Below are 22,553 nucleotides of genomic sequence, written 5' to 3' on the forward strand. Positions count from 1 at the left end.
GAGCTTGGGCCCCTCTCATCACTCTTCTGGGGTGGAGGTATTTCAGCATTTGGAACTGCCAAGCTACGGGCTGAAGAGGAAATTTAGGTGCCACTGGACGCTTAAAACCGTTCAGAAGTAGGTTATTGCTACTTTGTAGCTACTTAAATTTATAGATGTGAAGTGTTAAAAAACCACTGAATTACATATAATACATATTAAATAATACAGGATGATCGTCATTATGCTAAAAATACAAAAATTAAAGAGATTCTGACCAATAACTTTTCTTTTTAAGTTTATTTATTTTGAGAGAGACAGAGACAGCTCGAGTGGGGGAGGGGCAGTGAGAGAGGGAGAGAGAGAGAATCCCAAGCCAAGTTATGCACCGTGAGATCATGACCTGAGCCGAAACCGAGAGTTGGACGCTTAGGTGACTGAGCCACTCAGGCTCCCCCCTAACAACTTCTTAATTTGACTTTTTTGACTTAGGTTGGTGGATTGTTTAAGACATTTTGGTCCTACCGATTGGCAGCTGGCCTGCTTGGTTTGCAAAACTTTATGGAACTTCAGTGAAAATATCACCAACGCTTCATCATGTTTTGGAGATGAAGACACCAACACATTGTTAGTCCTGCTACCATCATTTTTAGGTAAGACTCCAGACTGTGAGTCTGTGAGTTTTATCAGAGTAGGAGAAATGTTCTTTTCTGTGACCAGCATGGGTAAAGATTGGTATGTGTTTGAGTAGCTGTGTAAATTTGGAAATATCTGAGAAGAGGCAGAATGTTATTTACAATGGGGACACAAGGACTCCAACTCATTGGATTCTGTCATGGTTTTTTTCTGTGGCTTTTCTCATTTTTTTCTTTTCTGAATTTTTTTATAAACTGCCTAAATACCAGATGTGAGCATAAATTATTGGTGTTGTTTAAAAATATATAACATTGGAATTGATAAAATATGGCTAAAAGTTACTCTCAAGTCATGGTTTTAATGGATCTATACATTTTAATTAGCAACTATGTTATGTGGAGGAGGGTCTGTGAAATTATTTGACATTGCAGTGGGTTTCAGACCACTGAAAGGGAAGAAATCACTGATACAAATCAAAGGAAAGGATAGTTTCTTATGTTAAAAAAAAAGTTTTTTTAGGAGAATTTTTTTCATTCTGGGTTAGGTCTAAAAACAATGATTTAAATAAGTAAGTGAATGTTTTCAATAATCCTTTTTCTCAAAATGGAGACCATGTCTGTACCATTGCCCAGCCACTGTGTTGCATCTGCAAGGCCATGTGGAAGCTCTCAGTGTGGCTCAGAAGCTGTGGATTCCAATGCTGGTGTTTTCTTGTGGTGTGATTTGACCAGAGAATTTCAGGACCTGTCTTTTCATCTCTGAGATGCGGACATGATAACCCTAGCCCTGCTCTGGGGAGTAGTGAGGATCAAATAAGCATCTGAGTGCATAATGGAAAGACCACAGGGCCCATAGCACACCGTTCTGAGTTTAAGCCCTTGCTTTTGTCACATATAAACTTTTAATGTTGGGCTTAACCTCCCTGAATTTATATTTTTTCATCTCTAAGCTAGGGACCATTGATGGCCACTTTGTGGAGTTGTTAGAATATAAAGGAGGAGACATTGTACAGAGAGCCTGATAGAGTACCTGACACACAAGGAGTCCTCAAAACAGGGCTGTGAAAGTGCTTTGTAAATGCTAAGTGTTGTAACAATGTTATTAAACAGGAACTCAGAACCAGAAGTTACTTGAAAGAATCAGGATTGCTAGATGGATGTGAAATTTGCTCTTTTCAGGTAAATATAATTTTGTGGGTGTAGGAGTAAGAAAAAAAAAATGAACATGATTTTAAATCACTGAGGTTCACAGTCTGCTCTGGTAACACTGAGCTTTCTCAGGTTGCCAGGAGCAGAAGTCTGTGCTCAACTTGCCTTAATTCAGTTCTCAAGTGGGGCAGAACATTGGAATTGGGTGTGGAATTTAAAAAACACACTCTTGTCCTGGCCCCATCCCCAGGCATGCTGATTGAGGAACTCCAGGGTGAGGCCAATTGTCTGTGTTTTTTTCAAAGTTCCACAGGTGAGTTTGCTATGCAGCCAGGCTTGAGAACCCCTACCTGCTCAGTGAAGGAGTTTCAGGGAAGGGTGCACAGGGAAGAAGGAAGCCAGGAAATAAGCACATTGCCCAAAGCCTGCTGGAGGGGCACTCAGGACCTAGAAGGTCGTTCCAGATGAAACCAGAGTCCCTGAGTAACCCCTTCAGTGGCAGGCCATCATCTGCTCCACCCTGCTTGAGACTCAACTCTGCTCAGTCTCTGCTGTGATGCAAAAAGTCCCTAGAGGCTCCTGCTTGGTCATGCTTCAACTCTCTCGAGGCTTCTTAGTGCTGCCCTCAGCATGTGTCTCCTCTGTTGTTGGCATATCTTTCTATGTGTCTCCTGTTTGGGGAAGAGGTGTGGTTGCTTTCCTGAATCACTCCCTTGGGGTGTAGGGCTTTCAGGGCTAAGGCAGCAGCTGCCTGTACCACAGCCTACCTGTGGCTTCCTTCCCTGGCACATAGGTCCAGAACGGTCAACCATAAATAACAAAATGGTGGGGACATGTTACATATGGGCCCCTTTGAATTTTTTTTAATTAAAAAAATTTTGTTTTGAAGTTTATTCATTTTTGAGAGAGACAGAGTGCAAGTGGGGGAGGGGCAGAGAGACAGAGAGACACAGACTTCGAAGCCGGCTCCAGGCTCCCAGCTGTCAGCACAGAGCCCGATGTGGGGCTCTAACTCACGAACCGTGAGATCATGACCTGAGCCGAAATCAGGAGCTTAACTGACCGAGTAACCCAGGTGCCTCACATAAGGGCCCCCTTAACCCCCCTGTGGGCATGGGCAGCTTCTCAGCAGAATGCAGTACCCGGCAGGCGGCAGGCACTTCATTCTAGTAGCCCCTCCCTCAGGCTTCCCTTAGAACCAGGGCAGGCTTCTCCTTGTGCTTCCCCAACCTCTGAGCCTTTGCATGTGCCTATCCCAGCCAGGTGCTGCCCGTCCCTGCAGACCTTTCTCACACAGCTTTTCAAGCCCACAGTGTAGTCATAGGAAATCTGTACTTCTTAAATAGCAATCGTGAACTGTGTAACTTCTGTGTTATTGTTTTGTAACTTTTATCTTGTTTCCCCACTCCAACTGAACCACTTTAGGGAAATGATATTGCCTCATATGAAGTAGGTCCTTGATAGATGCCTGTAGATTGGCTTTCTTTCTTTCTTTCTCTCAAGTTTTTTTTATTTTGTGAGTGAGAGAGAAGGAGAGAGCATGAGCAGGGGAGGGGCAGAGAGAGCAGGAGAGAGAGAATTCCGAGCAGGCTCTGTTCTGTCAGTACAGAGCTGGAGGCGGGGCTCGGTCCCAGGAGCCATAAGATCACGACTTGAGCCAAGATCAAGAGTCAGATGTTTAACAGACTGAGCCACCCAGGTGCTCTGATTGACTAACTTTGTAAATCCTCACCCAAACCCATGGAAGGGAACTGTGGTGTGGAGAGCAAAAATAAACACATTTGATCAGGGAGCCACAGTGTGTCAGGGATTTCTCACGTGATCACTAGGCCCTCCTTACAAATTCTAAGGACTGAGCTCTTTCCTGGTGTTTGCCTGTGCGGTGCCAGCCTCAGACCCTTACCTCTGACAGGGCTGTAGTATGTCTGACCAGCCAGGATGCAGCAATTAGTATGCACAGGTGAGTGAGAGTGTACTGGAATTCCAGTTGTTTCACACAGATAGCTAAAAAGCTGGCCATTTTGAAAACAGAATGAGCTGTTAAATCACAAAGCCCACATTGAAGTGTGCACTGCTTTTAGAAATAACAAGGCAATTGACACAGTAATAGAAGTTAGCCAACTTTTTTTTTTTTTTTTTTTTTTTTTTTATGGGTGACTGAGGAAAGACAAAAAAAGGAGAAAGTAATGGTCCTTTACATGGTTGGGACATTGGGACGTTGATGTTCTTTTTGGAAAGTAGCTTAAAAAGAAAATTGTCTGAAACGTCCTGATGTATTGCAGTCACTTCTTATAAACTCATCAGTAGTGTGTTTATCTTGATGTTTATCTTAAGTGATGTACACAAGTCTGGCACACTGTTCTACTGTGAGCTTCTCTCAGGAGAGCTGGTAACTGGTGATCAGTGTGTGCAGTTTATTAACACAAAGAACACAGGTTATTTTATGTTCATCGTAACATATGTTCAACTTAGCACCTAGGTTGTGAGACAAGGGGCAGAGTGAGGCCTGGTGTTCAAGTTAAAGGATCACATTAAAGGGGTTCCTGGCTGGCTCACTCAGTGGACGATCTGACTCTTGATCTCAGGGTTGTGAGTTCAAGTCCCATGTTTTAAGTAGAGATTACTTAAAAATGTTTTTCTAAAAAAATTAGAAGAAAATAAAGGATGACATTAACAAGTCCACACTGAAGAGCATGGACTGTGAGGACTGGGCCTCATAATAGGAAAATAATCAAACCTTCTTAGAGCTACCTGGTGCTGCACAGAAAACTGGGAGATAGTGAAGTAAGAGAAGCTTTAATTGATGCTGCAGGATACTTAAACTACAACAGAAATCGTGATATAATGATCACTGAGGAATTTATTGTTTTGGGTTCTTTACTCCTTTCTATACCTTCCTAAAACTTTCCTTTAAATTCTAGTATTAGAAGTATGCTGTTCACACAGAAAGCTTAAGAATGATTGGTTATCAAAATCAGTGCTTTCCATCCTGTGTCCAACATCTTTAAAAAAATGAGGTGGTAGCAAAGAAAGAAAATATCAGAATATATTACATGCAGTAAGACTAAGTATTCTATTGTGAAATGGTTGTTAATTGTAAATAAATATGTAAGTCATAATGTACAGTCCTGACGTATGTATCTTTTAGGTCAGTCAAGAGTTTGAAAATCATAGATATAAATTGTTCTTGAATTTGCCTCTGCTATTGTTTTTTTAAAAAAAATTTTTTTAATGTTTATTTTTGATGGAGAGAGAGAGAGAGAGAGAGAGAGAGAGAGAGAGCGAGCATGAGTGGGGGAGGGGCAGAGAGAGAGGGAGACACAGAATCCAAAGCAGGGTCCAGGCTCTGAGCTGTCAGCACAGAGCCCAATGAAGGGTTTGAACTCAAGCACAGCAAGATCATGACCTGAGCCAAAGTCAGACGCTCAACCGAATGAGCCACCCAGGCGCCCCCTCTGCTGTTCTTTAGTGCAAAGACTACACATTCCAAAATATAATATCTAGTGTAGTAGGGCACTTTCTTATGTATTTGCTGTATTTACTTTCAAACTTCAGACTGCTTTTTGCTTTTACTTGTAGCTTTTGGGCCACTTTTGTTTCCTTGTCTAAACCAATTTACAATTAATAGGGTTCGAGTGTGGATTAACTAATCATAGGCCAGACCTCAAGAAAAGTAACACAGTCTTGACATTAGATTGAAAAAAGCCCTAAAACACCCAAATAGAGATTTGCTAAATCCACTAAATCCAACTAAAACCTGTGCAGAGGAAGGAACTGCCAAGTGCCTGGGCAGCCGGCAGCCCTAAGCCTCTTTGGAAAGAAGGGCATTAAATAAGAGAATTCATCGTCTGACATGAGTTTGTGCTCAGAAAACCTGGAAAAGAGTGAGGAGGAAGAGGATGGAGAAATCTCTCAGGCTTCTCATGTCTGGAAGTAGCTCAGTATTGGCTTTGAAGGCCCAGAAGGCCGTTGGCATTCTCCTCCCCTCGAGGCCCTGGTTAGCTTGTGGGTGGGGAGGTCCAGGTTTGCCTACAGGAGCTGGGAGTGCCTCAAAGGGAGTGCCTTGCTGAAGCGTTTGTGTCTGTCCAGAACTTATCTCTGAGCGGCGCGGCTGTCCTCTTGGTTGGAGGAGAGGTGGGGGAGGTCCAAACTGGGATTGCGGGCTGCCTTATCTTACTCAGGGTACTGACACTAACACCAACAGTGCCAAGGTACAAAGGATATATGAAGATACACAGTGCAGACAATTTGATGTAAACAGTAATGAAGCATTTGATAATGGGATTTTAATTGGCCCTATTAAAAAGTTTGCAAGTTATGTAAGTAGCAATATTTGTGGTCATTTAAGGGCTTGGTGGTTACCACTTACCATGTCTGCTTCAGCCACAGACCTAGGAAGTGGAAGAGCCAGTCTTCTGACCGGCAGGCCAATCCATTTTCCTAAAATCCTTCACATACGGGGTGTGAGGCCCAATATAAACAAGCAAAATATTGGCACAGAACGCTTAGTGGCCGTTTATCTTCCTATTTGGGTTGGATAGACTTTCAGTGTTTACAGAATTCAGGGTGCCCTTGGAATAAGAAGCAAATTAAGGTTGTAATTTTTTTTTTTTTTTTTTTTTTTTTTTTTTACTAGTGCTTTTCTACATTATACGTGGACTCACTTGGGATTCTAATACTACTTCACTACTTCAGATTTTCAAAGTCTCCCACTTTTCACTGTTATTGGTGAGAGCATAGGGGCCTTTACAAAGAAGTACACTGAGGCTGCTTTAAAGCCAGCAAAATTGATTTTCAAATCAAGTGTCAAATTCAACTGTGTTACTTTCTGAAAAGATTTCCTGACTCCTTTTAGATCTGTCAACCACTGAAGTAATTCACTTTTCTAATGTGCAGATAAGGAATATCTATTAATATTTTGTTTCTCCTGAGAAACTGTGATCTGACTTTTGGATGTGGATATAAACACTTGGGGATTAGTTGAAATAAGAGCTCAACTTAATCCAGGATTTTTTTTTTTTCTTTTGAGAAGATTATTGTCCTTTTTATAGTGAAGAACTACTTTTATACTTTTTTTTTTAATTTTTAAATTTATTTATTTATTTTGAAAGAGAGAGCGAGTGGGGGACGGCAAGAGGGAGAGCATGAATCTTCAGCAGGCTCCACAACCAGTGTGGAGCCCAACTCTGGGCTCGATCTCACAAACCGGAATGTCATGATCTGAGCCGAAATCAAGAGTTGGGCACTGGACCACGCAGGTGCCCCAAGAATTACTCCTATAAAAAACAATGTAACCCCCAAATCATATCTGTGTCATATTGAGATTAGAGATGACCCAGGATGAATTTAACTTATGCCATCAAAATTTAAACTTTAACCAGTAGGATTACATGCCAAAATAATTGCTGTAATTTTAATTTTTTGGGTGCAGATGAAGAACTAGCACTGGATGGCAGTTTTGATCAAGACCTAAAAAACTATCACAAACTCCAGTGGGAAACAGAATTCAAACCTGTGGCCCAGCAGCTCCTGAACCGAATTCAGAGTCATCATACCTTCCTGGAACCACTGCCTATTCCTTCTTTCTAACATGATGTAGATTAACAACAGAAGCAAGAAGTCAGGTCTCCTTCATTCTTACGGAGTGGTAACATGCATGAACATTTGTTTTTCAGTATGGACAAATAGTGAAAGTTTTTCAGATACTGATTTTAGTGAGTAGTCTAAGTATCTTAGAAGAAATAGGCATTTCTTCTCGTTAGGTAGGTATTATGGAAAAATGAATATAAATGTGCTCTCTGCTATGAGAAATGTAAGATGAAAATATATTCACAGTTTTTCAAAGTACATGACTTCTTCTTCTATTCTGTATTAAATACTTCGGTTCCAGTCTTAAAATCTGGATTTAACAACTTTGGAATTTAAGTGTTTGTCAGTTCAGTAAGTGAACCGTGCAATGAAGACTCCTAGATTTCGTATCTGGGCAGAACGGTGATCAACACTGTGAGGAACACATCACTACATAACCGTCTGTACTAACTCTTTGTCCTCTAATAATAATTTTCTGGTCAGGTACCAGTATTTTTCTTGTTTTCATGTTAAGAGCGGGAGTAAGCAGAAAAATTTAGAGACACCTGCTTTGGGCAATCTACTCTATTAAATAAGTAAAATAGATGAAAAAGGGAGTATTTTACCTCTTTCTTTTCATTTGAAATAAAATGACTAGACCACACAGTCCTTCTAGTTGTAACTCTCTGTGATTAGGGACGTGATAGAACATCCTCAAAGGGTATAGGCTTAGGTAAATGGCAGATCTCAGCTTGAATCCTAGCTATCTCCTGTGTGGACCTTGGGCAAGGAACTTAATTTCTTTAACTTCAACTGTAAAATGGGAATAGTAAAATAGGAATGTTTTATTCTAGTGCAGTTTGGGAAAATAACAAAAACATTAAATGGGCAAGTTGCCTAGCACAGTGTCTGATGTGTAAGTAGGTGCTCAATAAATTATAGAATGGTGATGGTAATTTTTTAGAGTACTATTCTTTGCAGGGTAAGTTTGGCCTTTGAAAAAATGATAAAAACCAAAGAAATTGAGATGAGTCTTCTATATTAGCCAAATGAAGATTTGGAAATAAAAGCAGATGCACTACTCTGCTTGGAGAAAAGCTGTTACGAATGGCTCATCTCTCACCCTACAAAATACCAAGACTAATGGGAAGAGGGCATGTACTCCAGACTGGATGGGCTCTCAAAGACCATTAGAATATAATATCTAAATTTTCGGGAATAAATAGACTTTCCAAGGGCCCTTCTAGTCTGGGCCTAGTCTCTGACAAGGGCTCAGCAAAATCCCCTAGGGACACTTATTGTATACCTTATTGTATAGTCTGAGGGGCTGATCTCTCAAAACCATTTAAGGGTCTAAGTCTTTTTTTTTTTAATCCATAGCAGGGCATATATTCTACTTTCACTGAAAAAGATCAAACTATTTCTCCCCCCAAAACAGCCCCCTCAGTATTTATAACTAATATAATAACTTATGGTGGAATACCATTATTCCTATTCTCCATATAAACTCTTCACCCTCACACTCATGTGCAAGCTGGACCTTTTGGAACCACCTATCTGCCTTCCCCTTCACTTTTTAAAAATATTTTTTTAGGGATCTCTATACTGTACATGAAGCTCAAAATCACAGCCCTGATATCAAGAGTCACATGCTCTACTGACTGAGCCAGGCACCCTTGTTTTTTTTTTTTTTAAGTGATTAAAAAAAACACATAAAATTTACCATACTATTTTTAAGTGTACAGTTTAGTAGTGTTAGTTATATTCACATTGCTCTGCAAAAGAGCTCTAGAACTTTTTCATCTTGCAAAACTAAAACTATATTCATTAAAAAAAAAATCCCCATTTCCTCTTCCCCCCAGCTCCTAGCAACCACCCTTCTACTTTCTGTTTCTATGAATTTGATTAGATACCTCACCTAAGTGGAATCATATGATACTTGTCTTTTTGTACTGGCTTATTTAACTTAGCATAATGTCCTCAAAGTTGATTCTTGTTGAAGCATGTGACAGGATGTTCTTCCTTTTTAAAGCTGAATAATATTTCCTTGTATGTATATGCCACATTTTGTTTATCCAGTCATCCATCAGTGGACATTTGGGTTGCTTGTACCGCATAGCTATTGTGAATAATTCTGCTGTGAACATGGTGTGTAAATAGCTCTTTGAGATCCTCCTCCTTTCAACTCTTTTGGGTATATACCCAGAAGTGGAATTACTGGATCGTATAGTAGTTCTATTTTTAATTTGGGGGGAATATCTATAATGTTTTCCATTGAGGCTCCACCATTTTACATTACCACCAACAGTGCACAAAGGTTCAAATTTCTTCATATCTTTGCCAATGCTTGTGATTTGTTTTTTATAGTGATCATCATAATGGGTGTAAAGTGATGATGTCATTGTGGTTTTTATTTGCATTTCTCTAATAGTCAGTGATGTTGAGTGTATTTTCATCTGTTTGTTGACTGTTTATATATCATTCCTGGATTAATGTCCATTCAAGTCCTTTGCCCATTTTTTAGTCGGTCTGTTTGGGTTTTTTGTTGTTGAGTTGAAGGAGTTCTTTATATATTCTGGTTATTAATCCCTTATCAAGTATATGATTTGCAAATATTTTCCCTCCTTCCATAGGTTGTCTTTTCCCTGTTGATTGTGCCTTTTGATGCACAGAAGTTTTTTGTTTGTTTTTATGTATGCCTGTCATGGGGCTCAAACTCATGACCCCAAAATTAAGAGTCACATGTTCTACTGACTGAACAAGCCAGGTGCCCCATTGATACACAGAAGTTTTTAAGTTTGATGTAGTTCCATTGGTCTATTGTTTCTTTTGCCTTTGCTTTTGGTGTTATATCCAATAAATCATTGACAAACCCAATGCCCTGAAGCTTTTTCCCTATGTTTTCTCCTAGGAGTTTTATAGTTCTTATATGTAGGTATTTAATACATTTAATTAATTTTTGTGTATGGTATAAAGTAAGGGTCCAACTTCATTCTCTTGCATGTGGATATCTAGTTTTCTGAGCACCATTTATTAAAGTGATTGTCTTTTCCTCATTGAACAGTCCTGGCACGCTTGTGCTTAATTTGACCATACACATGAGGGTTTATTTCTGGGCTCTCTGTTCTATTCCATTGCTCTGTATGTCTGTCTTTATGTCAGTACCACACTGCTTTGATTACTATAGCTTTGTAATGTATTTTTAAATCAGGACATGTGAGACCTCCAACTTTTTTTTTTTAATGGAAGTATAGTTGACCTACAATATTATATTAGCTTCATGTGTACAACATAATGATTCAACAATTATTTACATTACAAAATGCTCACCAAAATAAATGTAGTTACCATCTGTCATCATACAAAGTTACTAATAACATCATTGACTATATTACCTATGTTGTACTTTTCATCCCCATAAGTTCTTTATAACTGGAGGTTTGTACCTCTTAATCCCTTTTACCTACCTTGCCCATACTCCCATGTCCTCATCTCTGGCAGTTGCCAGATTGTTCTCTGTATTTATTAGTCTGTTTCTGTTTTTTATTTGCTTGTTCACTTGTTTTTTAGATTCCACATATAAGTGAAATCATACAGTATTTGTCTTTCTCTGTCTGATTTATTTCACTTAGCATAATACCCTTTAGGTCCATCCATGTTGCTGCAAATAGCAAGATTTCATTTTTTTTTACTGCCCACTAATATTCCATTGTGTATATATACCACATCTTCTTTATTCATCTATCAGTGGATGCTTAGGTTGCTTCCATAACTTGGCTACTGTAAACAATGCTGCAATAAACATAGGGGTGCATATATCTTTTCAAATTAGTGTTTTCTTTTTCTTTGAGTAAATACCCAGTAGTGGAATTACTTGATTGTATGACATTTCTATTTTTAATTTTTTAAGGAACCTCTGTACTGCTTCACATAGTGACTGCACCAATTTACATTCCCCAAAGTGCATGAGGGTCCCCTTTTCTCCCCATCTTTGCCAACACTTGTTAGTTCTCGTCCTTTTGATAATAGCCATTCTGTGTGGTATGAGGTGCTATCTCATTGTTTTGATTTAGATTTTCCTGATTAGTGGTGTTGAGCATCTTTTCATGTGTCTGTTGGCCATTTGTGTGTCTTTGGAAAGATGTCTGTTCAGGTCCTCTGCCCATTATTAAATCAGATTCTTTGTGTTTTGTTTTTTGTTTGTTTGTTTGTTTGGTGTTGAGTTGTAGGAGTTCTTTATATATTTTGGATATTAACCCCTTACTGGACATAGCATTTGCAAGTGTCTTCCCCAATCAGTATGTTGTTTTGTGTTCATGGTTTCCTTCACTGTGCAAAAGCTTTTTAGTTTGATATAGTCCAACAGTTTATTTTTGCTTTTGTTTCCCTTGCCTAAAGAGACCAATCCAGAAAAATATTACTAAGACTGACATCCATGAGTTTACTGCCTATATTTTCTTTTAGGAGTTTTATGGTTTCAGATTTTACATTTAGGTCTTTAATCTATTTTGAGTTTATTTTTGTGTATGGTGTAAGAAAGTGGTCCAGTTTTATTCTTTTGCATGTAGCTGTCCAGTTTTCACAACACCATTTATTGAAGAGGCTGTCTTTTCCCCACTGTATATTCTTGCCTCCTTTGTCATGGGTTAATTGACCATATAAGTGTGGGTTTATTTCTGGGCTCTCTATTCTCTTCTGTTAGGATCTAAGTGTCTGTTTTTGTGCCAGTTCCACATTGTTTTGATTACTTTGTAGTGTAGTTTGAATCTGAGGTTGTGATACCTCTAGCTTTGTTCTTCTCAAGATTGATTTGGCTATTTGGGATCTTTTGTGGTTCCACAGAAATTTTAAGATTTTTTTCTTTTAGTTCTGTGAAAAATAATATTGTTATTTTGATAGAAATTGCATTGAATCTGTAGATTGCTTTGGTAATGTGGACATTCTAATAATATCCTTCCAGTTCATGAGCATGGTATGTCTTTCTATTTATTTGTACTGTCTTCAGTTTTTTTCATTAACATCTTATAGTTTTCAAGGTACATATCTTTCACCTAGGTATTTTATTCTTTTTGATGCAATTGTAAATAGGATTGTTTCTTAATTTCTCTTTCTGCTATTTTGTTATTAGTGTATAGTATTGCAACAGATTTCTGCATATTAATTTTGTATCTTGCAACTTTACTGAACTCATTTATTAGTTATATTAGGTTTTTGGTGAAGTCTTTAGGCTTTTCTATATATGGTATCATATCCTCTGAAAATAGTGATAGTTTTACTTTTTCCTTACCAATTTGGGTGCCTTTTATTTGTTGTCTGATTGCTGTGGCTAGAGACCTCCAGTACTATATTGAATGAAAGTGATGAAAGTGAACACCTTTGTCTTGTTCCTAGTCTTGGAGGAAAAGGTTTCAATTTTTCACCATTGAGTATGTTAGCTGTGGGTTTGTCATATATGGCTTTTAATATCTTGAGGGATGTTCCCTCTACACCCTCTTTGTTGAGCGTTTTTAATCATGAACAGGTGTTGAATTTTGTCAGATGCTTTTTATGCAGCTACTGAGATGATTGTATATATATTTTTTTATCGTTCATTTTGTTAATATGGTGTGTCATGTTGACTGATTTGCAGATATTGAATATCCTTGCATCCCTGAAATAAATTCCACTTGATGGTGATAAGTGAGACTTTATAAATGTATTTTTGAATTCAGTTTGCCAAAATTTTGCTGAGGATATTTGCATTCATGTTCATCAGGGATATTGGTCTGTAATTTTATTTTTTTTGTAGTGTCTTTGTCTGGTTTTGGTATAAGGGTAATGCTGGCCTTATAGAATGATTCTGTGTCTCCCTCTCTCTGACCCTCCCCTGTTCATGCTCTGTCTCTCTCTCTCTCTCTCTCTCTCTCTCTCAAAAATAAATAAACGTTAAAAAAAAAATAAATAAAAGCATTACATTTTTACCCCATGCACGTTTTACCCCATGTGTGTATATGATATCATGTTTTACATATTTTTATTTCATGTATCCTTAACTAATTTTTATAGATATAATTGTACAACTTTTTATCTTTTCCACCTATATGCTAGTTTTATAAGTGATTGATCTATATCTTTATATGTTTGCTTTTACTGGTGAATTTTTTTCTTCCATAATTTTCTAACTTCTAAGTATGACCTTTTCATTTCCATTTAAATGTGCCCTTCTGGGGTGCTTCAGGGGCTCAGTTCATTGACCATCCGACTTCAGCTCAGGTCATGATCTCACGGTTCATGGGTTTGAGACTTGCATGGGGCTCTGTGCTGACAGCTCAGAGCCTGGAGCCTACTTCAGAGTCTGTGTCTCCCTCTCTCTCTGCCCCTACCCTGTGCCCACTGTGTGTGTCTCTCTCTCAAAGATAAATAAACATTAAAAACAAAATCAAAATAAAATTAAAAAAAATTAAGATGTCCTTTTAACATTTCTTCTAATGTTTAGTGGTGATGAACTCTGACTTTTGTCTGGGAAACTCTATCTCTCCTTCAATTCTGAATGATAACCTCGCCAGGTGGAGTATTCTTGGCTGTAGGATTTTTTCCTTTCAGCACTGACTAGATCATGCCACTCACTCCCTTCTGGCCTGCGGAGTTTCTGTTGAAAAACCAGCTGATAGCCTTATGGGATTTCCCTTATAACTATTTTCTTTTCTCTTGCTGCTTTTAAGATTCTCTCCTTATCTTTAATTTTTGACATTTTAATTTTTATATGTCCTGGTATGGACCTCCTTGGGTTCAACTTGTTTGAGGTGCTCTGTGATTCTTAGACTTGGATGTCTGCCTCCTTCCTCATGTTGGGGAAGTTTTCAGCTATTATTTCTTCAAACAAGTTTTCTGTTCCTTTATTTCCTCTCTTCTCCTTCTGGGACCCCTATAATGCAAATGTTACTATTTTTGATGTTGTTGCAGAGTTGCCTTAGCATATCCTCATTTAAAAAATTTTTTTTCTTCTTGCTGTTCAGCACGGATGCTTTCCATTACTCTGTCTTCCAGATCACTGATCCGTTCTTCTCTATCCTTTAATCTGTTGATTTCCTCTAGGGTATTTTTCATTTCAGTTATTATATTCTTCAGCTCTGATTGGTTCTTTTTTTAATATTTTCTATCTCCTTGTTGAAGTTCTCACTGAGTTCATCTACTCTTGTCTTAAATCTGTTAAGTATCTTTATGACCATTCCTTTGATTTCTTTATCAGATAGATTGCTTACCTCCATTTTGCTTAGTTCTTTTTCTGAGCTTTTTGTCTTATTCTTTTACTTAGAACATATTCGTCTGTGTCCTCATTTTGTCTAACTCTCTGTGTTTGTTTCTATGTATTAGGTAGGTTAGCTACATCTCCTGGTCTTGAAAAGAGTGACCTTATGTAGACAGTGAGTGTCCTGTGGGGCACAGTAGCACAATCCTCCCTGGTCACCAGAAGCAGGTGCTCTTGGGTGTCCCCTGTGTGGGCTGCATGTGCCCTCCCATTATGACACAACTGCTGTGTGCACACTGGTGGGCAGGGTTGGTTCCCGGGGTGGGTGACTACAATGACTGGCATAACTATTACAGGTGCACTGGTGGACAGACCTCCCCCCACCAGAGTGACTGGCTGCTGACTGGCATGACCATTGTGAGCATGCTGGTGGGTGAGGCTCTCCAATTTCTTAGGGAAGGATTTGCTTTGGAAGGGTACCAGTCTTGCCAGGGCTGCCTACGGGGTTTGGGGGGGCACTAGTGACTCTGGGGGGATGCTGGTCCCAACTCAGATGTGGTGGGACAGGAGCTAATTTCGGAGGGGTGCCTACTTGAGGTGGGTCCTCAGAGAAACTCCAGGGCACCATGAGCAGTGCTAGCAAGGCAGATGGAAAACAATAGAACTGGCTCCTCCCAGCTTCTGGCCAGCTAGGCTGAAGGTAGGCAAGAAAAATGGTGCCAATTTGCATTTCTGTTCCTGGAGAAAGCTCCTACATATGCCTGCCTCTCTGGCACATACCATAAAATTAGTTAATCTCCTTCATGCATAATCCAAGCAATTTTAAACTGCTGTTTTTGTGCTGGATTTTAGAAAGAGTGATATAGCACTGGCCCTTTAAGAGCCAAGTCTCTGTTTCCTATAGCCTTCCAGCTCTCCTGGAGTTAAGCCTCACTGATTTTCAAATCCATTTGTTATGAGTGCTTGTTTCCTTAGTGCAAGTCTTCAGGGCCAGGATGTCCAGTGTGGGGCTTAGTCTGTTTACTCTTCAGGGAGGACATCTGCACCTGTGATATCCCTCCTGCTATGGATGGCTGTCTTGGAGGTTTCATTCCTGACCACGTCTCTTCTCCTACCTTTCTCACTGTGGTTTCTTCTTTATGTGTTTAAGTGTCACAGATGTATTCTGCCATTCTTCATGTTGTTTTGAGGGTGAGTTGCATTATATGTAGCTATTGCCATGATATGTCCACGGGAGGAGGTAAGGTCAAGACCCCTTCACTCTGCCATCTTCCTGGAATAAACCTACTTTGTTCTTTCTCAAGAGTGTTTTGGCTTTTGGGGGTCTTCTGAGACTTCATATGAATTTTAGGATGGATTTCTCTATTCTTGCAAAAAATGGCATTTTTGAAAAGATTACATTAAATCTGTAGATTTAACAATATCCTGAAGTCTTTCAATCCAAGAACACAAGATGTCTTTCCACTTATTTGTGTCTTCTTTAATTTCTCACAGAAGTTTAATTGTAGTTTTCCATGTACAAATCTTTCATCTTGGTGAAACTTCTATTTATTCTTTTCGATGCTATTGTAATGGAACTGTTTTCTTAATTTCCTTTTCGGATTGTTCATTTTTAGTGTATAAAAATGCAATGGATTTTTGCGTGTTGATTTTGTATCTTGCAACTTTGCTGAATTTACTAGTTCTAATAGGTGTGTGTGTGTGTGTGTGTGCGTGTGATCTCTAGGGTTTCCTGCATATAAGATCATGTCACTTACAAACAGATAATTTGACTCTTCCTTTCCAATTTGAATACCGTTTCTTTTTCTTAACTAATGGTCCTGGCTAGGACTTTGAAAACAATGTTGAATAGAAGTGGTGAAAGTAGGGATCCTTGTCGTATTCCTGATCTTATAAGAAAAGTTTCAGTCTTTTCATTGAATGTGATGTTAGTTATAGGCCTTTCACATATGGGCTTTATTATATTCAGATAGTTTCCTACTAATTCTACTTTGTTGAGTGTTTTTAATCATGAAAGGGTGTTAAATTTGTAAAATGATTTTTCTGAATTAAGATAATCTTTTTTTTTTTTGGTCCTTCCTTCATTCCGTTAATGTGGTGGATTGCATTGATCATTTGTTGTGTGTTGAACCATCCTTGCATTCCAGGAAGAAATCCTATTTCACACTTTTGATGTGCTGTTGAATTTTTTTTGCTAGATTTTGTTCAGGATTTTTGCATCAGTATTCATCAGGGATATTGGTCTATAGTTCTCTGTAATGTCTTTTTTTTTTTTTTTTAATTCCAGTTAGTTAACATACAATGTTATATTAGTTTCAGGTGTACATAGCGATTCAGCATTTCTATACATCACCCAATTCTCATCAAGGAAGTGCACTCCTTAATCCCCATCACCTATTTAACTCATCTGCCTACCCATCTCCCTTCTGGTTTGTTCTCTATAATTAAGAGTCTGTTTCTTTTCTTTCTTTTTTTTTAAATTTTTTATTTTTTTAAATATACATCCAAATTAGTTAGCATGTAGTGCAACAATGATTTCAGGAGTAGATTCCTTAGTGCCCCTTACCCATTTAGCCCATCCCCCCTCCCACAACTCTTCCAGTAACCCTCAGTTTGTTCTCCATATTTGTGAGTCTCTTCTGTTTTGTCCCCCTCCCTGTTTTTATATTATTTTTGTTTCCCTTCCCTTATGTTCATCTGTTTTGTCTCTTGAAGTCCTCATATGAATGAAGTCATATGATTTTTGTCTTTCTTTGACTAATTTCACTTAGCAGAATACCCTCCAGTTCCATCCACATAGTTTCAAATGGCAAGATTTCATTATTTTTGATTGCCAAGTAATACTCCATTGTGTGTATGTGTGTGTGTGTGTGTGTGTGTGTGTGTGTGTATCTATATGTATATATATATATGTGTATATATATATATGTCACATACATATATGTATATATATGTATATATATATATCACTTCTTCTTTATCCATTCATCCATTGATGGACATTTGGGCTCTTTCCATACTTTGGCTATTGTTGATAGTGCTGCTATAAACATGGGGGTGCATATGTCTCTTCAAAACAGCACACCTGAATAAATGCCTACTAGTGCAATTGCTAAGTTGTAAGGTAGTTCTATTTTTAGTTTTCTGAGGAACCTCCATACTGTTTTCCAGAGTGGCTGCAGCAGCTTGCATTCCCACCAACAATGCAAAAGAGATCCTCTTTCTCCACATCCTCACCAGCATCTGTTGTTACCTGAGTTGTTAATGTTAGACATTCTGACTGGTGTAAGGTGGTATCTCATTGTGGTTTTGATTTGTATTTCGCTGATGATGAGTGATGAGCATTTTTTCATGTCGGTTGGCCATCTGGATGTCTTCTTTGGAGAAGTGTCTATTCATGTCTTTTGCCCATTTCTTCACTGGATTATTTGGGGGGGGGTTTTGGGTGTTGAGTTTGATAAGTTCTTTATAGATTTTAGATACTAACCCTTTATCTGATATGTCATTTGCAAATATCTTCTCCCATTCTGTCAGTTGCCTTTTAGTTTTGCTGATTGTTTCCTTCACTGTGCAGAAGCTTTTTATTTTGATGAGGTCCCAGTAGTTCATTTTTGCTTTTGTTTCCCTTGCCTCTGGAGACATGTTGAGTAAGAAGTTGCTGTGGCCAAGGCCAAAGAGGTTTTTGCCTGCTTTCTCCTCAAGGATTTTGATGGCTTCCTGTCTTACTTTTAGAACTTTCATTAATTTTAAGCTTATTTTTGTGTATGGTGTAAGAAAGTGGTCCAGGTTCATTCTTCTGCATGTCGCTGTCCAGTTTTCCCAGCACCATTTGCTGAAGAGACTGTCTTTATTCCATTGTATATTCTTTCCTGGTTTGTCAAAGATTAATTGGCCATACGTTTGTGGGTCCATTTCTGGGTTCTCTATTCTATTCCATTGATCTGAGTGTCTGTTCTTATGCCAGTACCATACTGTCTTGATGATTACAGCTTTGTAGTATAGCTTGAAGTCCGGGATTGTGATGCCTCCTGATTTGGTTTTCTTTTTCAAGATTGCTTTGGCTATTCGGGGTATTTTCTGGTTTCATACAAATTTTAGGATTGTTTGTTCTAGCTCTGTGAAGAATGATGGTGTTATTTTGATAGGGATTGCATTGAATACGTAGATTGCTTTGGGTAGTATCAACATTTTAACAATATTCTTCCTATCCAGGAGCATGGAATTTTTTCTTTTTTTTTTTTTTTTTTTTGGTGTGTGTGTGTGTGTCGTCTTCAATTATTTCATAAGCTTTCTAGTTTTCAGTGTATAGATTTTTCACCTCTTTGGTTAGATTTATTCCTAGGTATTTTATGGGTTTTGGTGCAACTGTAAATGGGATCAATTCCTTGATTTCTCTTTCTGTCACTTCATTGTTGGTGTATAGGAATGCAACCGATTTCTGTGTGTTGATTTTATATCCTGCAACTTTGCTGAATTTATGAATCAATTATAGCAGTGTTTTGGTGGAATCTTTTGGGTTTTCCATATAGAGTATCATGTCATCTGCGAAGAGTGAAAGTTTGACCTCCTCCTGGCCGATTTGGATGCCTTTTATTTCTTTGTGTTGTCTGATTGCAGAGGCTAAGACTTCCAATACTATGTTGAATAACAGTGGTGAGAGTGGACATCCCTGTCTTGTTCCTGACCTTAGGGGGAAAGCTCTCAGTTTTTCCCCATGGAGGATGATATTAGCTGTGGGTCTTTCATATATGGCTTTTATGATCTTGAGGTATGCTCTATTCCTACTTTCTTGAGGGTTTTTATCAAGAAAGTATGCTGTATTTTGTCAAATGCTTTCTCTGCATCTATTGAGAGGATCATATGGTTCTTGTCCTTTCTTTTATTAACATCATGTATCATATTGATTGATTTGTGGATATTGAACCAGCCCTACATTCCAGGTATAAATCCCACTTTATCATGTTGAATAATTTTTTTAATGCATTGTTGGATCTGGTTAGGTAGTATCTTGTTGAGGACTTTTCATCCATGTTCATCAGGGAAATTGGTCTATAGTTCTCCTTTTTAGTGGGGTCTCTTGTCTGGTTTTGGAATCAAGGTAATGCTGGCTTCATAGAAAGAGTTTGGAAGTTTTCCTTCCATTTCTATTTTTTGGAACAGCTTTAAAAGAATAGGTGTTAACTCTTCCTTAAATGTTTGGTAGAATTCCCCTGGAAAGCCATCTGGCCCTGGACTCTTGTTTTTTGGGAGATTTTTTATTACTAATTCGATTTCCTTACTGGTTATTGGTCTGTTCAAATTTTCTATTTCTTCCTGTTTCAGTTTTGGTAGTGTATATGTTTCTAGGAATTTGTCCATTTCTTTCAGATTGTCCATTTTATTGGCATATAATTGCTCATAAGGAGTCTGTTTCTTGATTTGTCTCTCTCTCTCTCTGTTACTTTTTCTCTTTGCTTGTTTCATTTCTTAAATTCCACATGAGTGAAATCGTATTTTTCTTTCTGTGAACTGACTTATTGCACTCAGCATTATACTCTCTAGCTCCATCCATGTTGATGCAAATGTCAAGATTTCATTCTTTTTTTTTTTTTTATTTTTTTTTTTTTTTTTAACGCTTATTTATTTTTGAGACAGAGAGAGACAGAGCATGAACGGGGGAGGTCAGAGAGAGAGGGAGACACAGAATCTGAAACAGGCTCCGGGCTCCGAGCTGTCAGCACAGAGCCCGATGCGGGGCTCGAACTCATGGACCGCGAGATCGTGACCTGAGCCGAAGTCGGCTGCCCAACCGACTGAGCCACCCAGGCGCCCCAAGATTTCATTCTTTTTAATGGCCGAGTAATATTACATTGTGTGTGTGTGTGTGTGTATGTGTGTGTGTGTGTGTGTGTGTGTGTGTGTATAAGTATATATATGTATATGTGTATATACATATATATGTATACACACACACACACCACATCTTTATCCACTCATCAGCCAGTGGACATTTGGGCTCTTTCCCTAATTTGGCTATTATAAAGCTGCTATAAATATAGTGGTGCATGTATCCCTTTGAATTAGTGTTTTTGTATTCTTGGGGTAAATACTCAGTAGTATGATTGCTGGATTGTAGGGTAGTTCTATTTTTAACTTCTTGAGACGACTCCATACTGTTTCCTCAAGTGACTGCACCAGCTTGCATTCCCACCGACAGTGTAAGAGTGTTCCCCTTTCTCCACATCCTCACCAACACCTGTTATTTTTTTTATGTTGTTGATTTTAACTATTCTGACAGATGTGAGGTGATATCTCTTTGTAGTTTTGATTCCATTTCCCTGATGATAAGTGATGATGAGCACTTTTTCATGTGGCCATCTGGATGTCTTTGGAGAACTATCTGTTCATGTTTTCTGCCTATTTTTAAGTAGGATTATTTGTTTTCTGGGTGTTGAATTGTAGAAGTACTTTATATATTTTGGATACTAACCCTTTATCAGATATGTCACTTGCAAATGTATTTTCCCATTCTGTAGGTTGCCTTTTAGTTTTGTTGATTGTTACCTTTGCTGTGCAGAAGTTTTTTATTTTGATATAATCCCAATAGTTTATTTTTGCTTTTGTTTCCCTTGCCTCAGGAGATGTACCAAAAAGAAGTTGCTACATCTAATGTCAAAGAAGTTACTACCTGTGTTCTTTCTCTAGGATTTTAATGGTTTCCTGTCTCACATTTAGGTCTTTAATCCATTTTAAATTTATTTTTGTGTATGGTGTAAGAAAGTGGTTCAGTGTCATTCTTTTGCATGTTGCTGTCCAGTTTTTCCAACACCATTTGTTGAAGAGACCACTTTTTTCCCATTGGATATTCTTTCCTGCTTTGTCGAAGATTTAACTGGCCATATAATTGTGGGTTTATTTCTGGATTTTTTGGCCTTTCCCATTGATCTATTTGTCTATTTTTGTGCACTGTATTTGCCACCAGCTTTGCTCTTCTTTTTCAAGATTGCTTTGGCTATTTGCGGTCTTTTGTGGTTCCATACAAATTTTAGGATTGTTTGTTCTAGTACTATGAAAAATGCTGTTAGTATTTTGATAGGGATTACATTAAATCTGTAGATTACTTTGGGTAGTATAGACATTTTAACAATACTTAACAATATAGATATTTTAACAATATTCTTCCAATCCATGAGCATGGAATGTCTTTCCATTTCTTTGTGTTATGTTCAGTTTCTTTAATCAGTGTTTTATGGTTTGTAGAGTACAAGTCTTTCACCTCTTTGTTTAGATTTATTCCTAGGTATCTTATTATTTTTGGTGTAATTGTAAATGGGATTGTTTTCTTAATTTCTCTTTCTGCTGCTTTGTTATTGTCGTATAGAAATGTGATAGATTTGTTGATTGATTTTGTATCCTGCAACTTTACTGAATTTATCAGTTCTAGCAATTTTTTGGTGGAGTCTTTTGGGTTTTCTATATTAGTATCATGTCATCTACAAATAGTGAAAATTGTACTTCTTCCTTACCAATTTGGATGTCTTTTACTTCTTTTGTTGTCTGTTTGCTGTGGCTAATACTTCAATACTATGTTGAATGAAGTGGTGACAGTGGACATCCTTGTCTTGTTCTTGACCTTACGGAAAGGGCTCTCAGTTTTTCCTCATTTTTTAAAAAGTTTATTTTTGAGATAGGGGTGGAGCAGAGAGAAAGGGAGAGAACCCTAAGAAGGATTCTTGTGCTGACAGCATGGAGCCTGATGCAGGGCTTGATCCTATGACCCTGGAATCATGACCTAGGCTGAAATCAAGAGTTGGACGTTTAACTGAACCACCCAGGTGCCTCTCAGTTTTTCCCCACTGAGGATGATGTTAGCTGTGGGTTTTCATGGATGGCCTTTATTGAGATATATTCCCTTTAAACCTACTTTGTTGAGGGTTTTTATCATGAAAGGATGTTGCACCTTGTAAAAATGTTTTTCCTGCGTTTGTTGAAATGATCATGTGGATCTTATCTTT

General features: G+C 38.2%; 1 protein-coding gene across 4 annotated transcripts in view; it reads left to right on the top strand.

Annotated features, from left to right (window-relative positions):
* ARMC2 (armadillo repeat containing 2) overlaps window positions 1-22,553 on the top strand; it is a 131,109-nt gene that overhangs the window by 95,259 nt on the left and 13,297 nt on the right. For 2 of the 4 annotated variants that reach the window (XM_049654110.1, XM_049654113.1), the window contains 2 exons: window positions 472-632; window positions 7,195-7,610. In XM_049654110.1, the coding sequence (XP_049510067.1) occupies window positions 472-632; window positions 7,195-7,352 (319 nt within the window). In that variant the 3' untranslated portion in view covers window positions 7,353-7,610. Of the gene's footprint in view, window positions 1-471; window positions 633-7,194; window positions 7,611-22,553 lie in introns of those variants that run through there. The other 2 variants (XM_049654111.1, XM_049654112.1) reach the window with 1 other exon arrangement.

This window comes from Panthera uncia (assembly GCF_023721935.1).
Source record: "Panthera uncia isolate 11264 chromosome B2 unlocalized genomic scaffold, Puncia_PCG_1.0 HiC_scaffold_24, whole genome shotgun sequence".
In the NCBI taxonomy this organism is placed as follows: Eukaryota; Metazoa; Chordata; class Mammalia; order Carnivora; family Felidae; genus Panthera; species Panthera uncia.